Source organism: Stegastes partitus, unplaced genomic scaffold (assembly GCF_000690725.1).
Source record: "Stegastes partitus isolate 25-593 unplaced genomic scaffold, Stegastes_partitus-1.0.2 Scaffold196, whole genome shotgun sequence".
In the NCBI taxonomy this organism is placed as follows: Eukaryota; Metazoa; Chordata; class Actinopteri; family Pomacentridae; genus Stegastes; species Stegastes partitus.
The window spans coordinates 536819-540544 of NW_007577927.1; the positions used below are offsets into that span (position 1 = coordinate 536819).

At 45.7% G+C, this 3726-nt stretch overlaps 1 protein-coding gene across 1 annotated transcript in view; it reads left to right on the forward strand.

The window, feature by feature from the left end:
- The first annotated feature begins 1436 nt into the window (after window positions 1-1436).
- The window catches only part of LOC103356384 (protein VPRBP-like), a 20524-nt gene continuing 18234 nt past the window's right edge, over window positions 1437-3726 (forward strand). The window contains exons 1-3 of the mRNA XM_008280491.1: window positions 1437-1560; window positions 3119-3297; window positions 3368-3444. Coding sequence (XP_008278713.1) covers window positions 3125-3297; window positions 3368-3444 — 250 coding nt within the window. The 5' untranslated portion in view covers window positions 1437-1560; window positions 3119-3124. The remainder of the gene's footprint in view (window positions 1561-3118; window positions 3298-3367; window positions 3445-3726) is intronic.

The following is a 3726-nucleotide window of genomic DNA, read 5'->3' on the forward strand; positions in this document are numbered from 1 at the left end:
TGTGGTTGTTGCCGCCTGATTGTGGGAGCAAACATCTGTCAGCCTCTGGTGCAGATGTTGTTTCAGGAGTGTTTTTATCTTTGTTTTGCAAAAATCAGCAGTAGTGGAGACGTACAGCTGCACACACGTCTTCTGGATTTAACCGTTTAGTTAGTGTTGTGTTATGATCCGGTTATTCTCCCGTTCAGATTTATCTGAGTGGAAAAGTTCATTGTTGACCTCGGAAACACTAATTTGACAAAAAGCTATTGAAGGATTTTCAGTCAAGCCACCGGTCTGTATTTGTGCAGCATGTTTTAACAGATAACTGGCCCACTGAGGAGGCTAAACAGGACAACTCGTTCAGACTGCTGCACCTCACAAACTAAATGATCATTCTGAAGACAAAAACATTAATTTATATAAATGTGCAAGTATGAGCCGTCAGGCTGATTTTAACCTACAGTCCTTTGACAAAATATAAGAACTAAACATGAATGAACGATAAAATAAATACAAACTTCTCTTTAAAAGGTAGGAAAGAAAAGCTGATAAAAATCAGTAATTACTGAATATCTGCTTAAACCGATTTGTTGTTGAGAAACATCACTGAACTAGAAAAGCCCTCTGAGAGCTCAGACCTCCTCCAAGCAGCTCATCTCCACCATGTGGTGACTTCCTACAGATGTTAAAGTCCTGCATTTATTTTATCTACGTTGTTAGATTCATGGAGAAGCAGAACATAGCTTTAGCATCTGAGTTAACACTGATATCATTAATAACAAGCTGACGGAGTGATGGACGCTCGATCTGTACGTTACTTCTGCATCAGAGCTCCACTAGATGGAGCTGAACGACCATCTGATGGAGCAGCAGCACCTATGGTGACATGTCTCTAACAACGGGGGACCAGAAGGTCCAGAACCCCCAGAACCCCAGACTGGTGCAGAACCTCAGACCTTGACAGCCAGTGTCTGAATGTACACCTCTTCTTCTGGTTTCTAAAGGTGGGACTACATTTATATTCCTGCTGTGAGGTGCTAAGTTCACACAGGCAGTGATGCTTCTATGATACATGGATGGAGAACTCCTGGAAGAAATCATCTCCTGTGTGTGATGATGATCCAGTGATCCTGAACACTGCCAGTAGTGCTCATACATACCTGGTGGTGCTCCCACTGGTTCTGATGAGCATCAGTAAAGACGGTTTACTTAAACTTCTAATGGATCCCTCTGCAGACGAACATCGGCTATAATCACATGATCTGTAAGCTGTGTCTCTGTTAACAAACAAACAGATAAACACCGGCTGAAACGTAACCTAATTAAAACAAATGCGGTGTTTACATTGTGAACTACAAGTCCCATGAGGCAGTGCGCCACGTGTCGTCATCATCCGTCGACGCTCAGTGACGTAGCCTGCTGTCGCCGGGAGAAGTTTGAAAATAAACGTGAAACTTTTTCCTTCCCTGAACGCTTCGTGTTCCTGGAGCTTTATCGGCCACTTCCAGCTGATTGATGACTTTCCGCCGGAGCTGCTGACGGGAAGCGAGCGGCGCAGCGGAGGAGGCCGAGCTTCAGGTGAGTCCAGGTGGAGCCGCTAGCCGAAGCCGCCTGCTCCGGTCCGACATGAGGCTGTCAACACGCTGCTTCCAGCCCGCTGCGAGCTCCGGGCGGCGGTTCCGGGTTTTAACGGACCGTGAAGCGAGCCAGAAGCAGCGGGGGGACTTTAATAAGATGCGGGGAAAACGGGGGAGGCGACCACGGTTAGCCGCCGCCGCCTCCGCTAGCCGTCCCGCGCTGCTAGCTAAGCTCCCCCTCCGACACACTGTGTCCTCCGAGCGGCTGCCGGCCGCAGCCGAGGACACCTGTTGGTCTCGGAGCTGCTCGGAGCCGCGGAGAGTTGGAGAAGCAGCCCGCTGACATGCCGCTGCGTCGGTCCGCCCGCAGGCAGCCGCCGGTGAGTTTAGAGACGAAGAACCGGCAGAAAGGAACCATTAAAGAGCAGAACCGAGTTGTTCTGTCCGGTTCTACAGTGTTTACCCAGTAAATACGGTAAAGACGGTAAATACGGTCATGGAGTCACGAACTGCAACCAGCCGCGTTACGCTCATTTAATTCATATGATTAAATATCAATTAATGATTAATTATTATTTTCACCGTCGATTATTTTCTTGATTATCAATGAGTTCCTTAATTAATTAAATGAGCAATAATAAAAGGAAAAGTAAGTAATAAAGTTTCTCAAAGATGACAAATGTTTGTCCGCAACCCAAAGATGTTCAGTTCACCAGTAAAGACACGGATTCTGTTCAAGTGAACCATTCACGAGTTATGTTCACATAAATACAAATATATTGAACTTCTAAGTAGACCAGAACACGTCCATGGATCAGAATGGAAAAAGAAAAAGCGAGAAATAAAAATACCTTCAGTAAAAATATGATAAACTAAAAAAATAATAAATTAATTAAATGTGAAAAAATATCATAAATTCCAACAGAGAAGCTGCTTCACTGATCTGTCAAAGTGTATATTTAATAAATAAAATAAAATAAGATATGGAATGTGATGAGAGATAAATATTTTTTGGCCTCTGAATGACACATTTTAAAGAAGCTGCAAGAATTAATTAAATCTTGTGAAGTTGGTTTTTGAAGGTTTTACGTTAAACCTGTTCAACACCTTTAATCAGTTTGTAGTTTAAATATTTAAATGTCTGTTTATATTCCTGCTCATCCAGGTCGAGATAAATGATCAGATGATTGTGTTGCTGTGAATACTGCTAGAATTAAAGACAGAAGTAGGGAATAAATGTAAATTAACTGACATTTCCTCTTCGTTAGGGCTCGGCTGACTGCAGACAGAGTTTGTCTCTTTCTCTTTTTAAAGTTCTCTACACGACTTTTTCTTTCAGTTTTCATGTGAGATTTTCTGAAAGTCACCATCATGAGTGTTCAGACAGCATCACGCCTCCAGGTGCAGAACTTCAGTCCTCTGGTGTGACTTTAAAACATCTGAAAACTCCTTTTTTCCAACCAGCCACACGTCCAGTAGAAGTGCTGATACCTGCTGCAGGTGTTTAGGGTTCGGTGGTTTGTTTCCAGCTCTTCATGTGGATCTAAACTCTCTTCCAGGCCGCCATGTCGTCCCAGAACGAAGAGCCGTCGCCCGCCTCGCTGTCGGCGCTGCTGGCCGCCGTCTCGGCCGCCATGTCGGCCTCGGCGGACGCCAAGAAGGATCTGACGGCGCTGCTGGGCGAGTGGGAGGTGGCGCAGCGAGGAGGCACCGAGCAGCTGGTGTCGGTTCTGACCAGGTGGGTTTCCTCAGACACAGAAGAAGCTTCTCCGTCGGTACCGGCTCTCATCTTTCTGCTCCTCCTGCAGGATCTCGGAGCTGATCGAGCGAGAGACGGCGGAGTACCACAAAGCAGATCCTGACCCGTTCGACGACCGGCACCCAGGTGACCAGAGACCCTCCCTCCTGTAGTTCTGTTAGAACTTCTCTAATCGTCTGAAACCCAAAAGCTGCAGCGGGTTTGAGAAGCAGGTCGTGTTTTATAAAACGTTAACTTTAGAACCACAGAATGGATCTTCAGTGTTCAGGGTTTTGATGGAAATCATCTGAAATAACCTCCAGATTGAGATTCTTCATCAGAATCACTTAAACGTGAATCATCTGCACCAGAGAACCAAACTCATCTGCACGTCTCAGCACAACTGGTCCTCCAGAACCGACCCAGCTG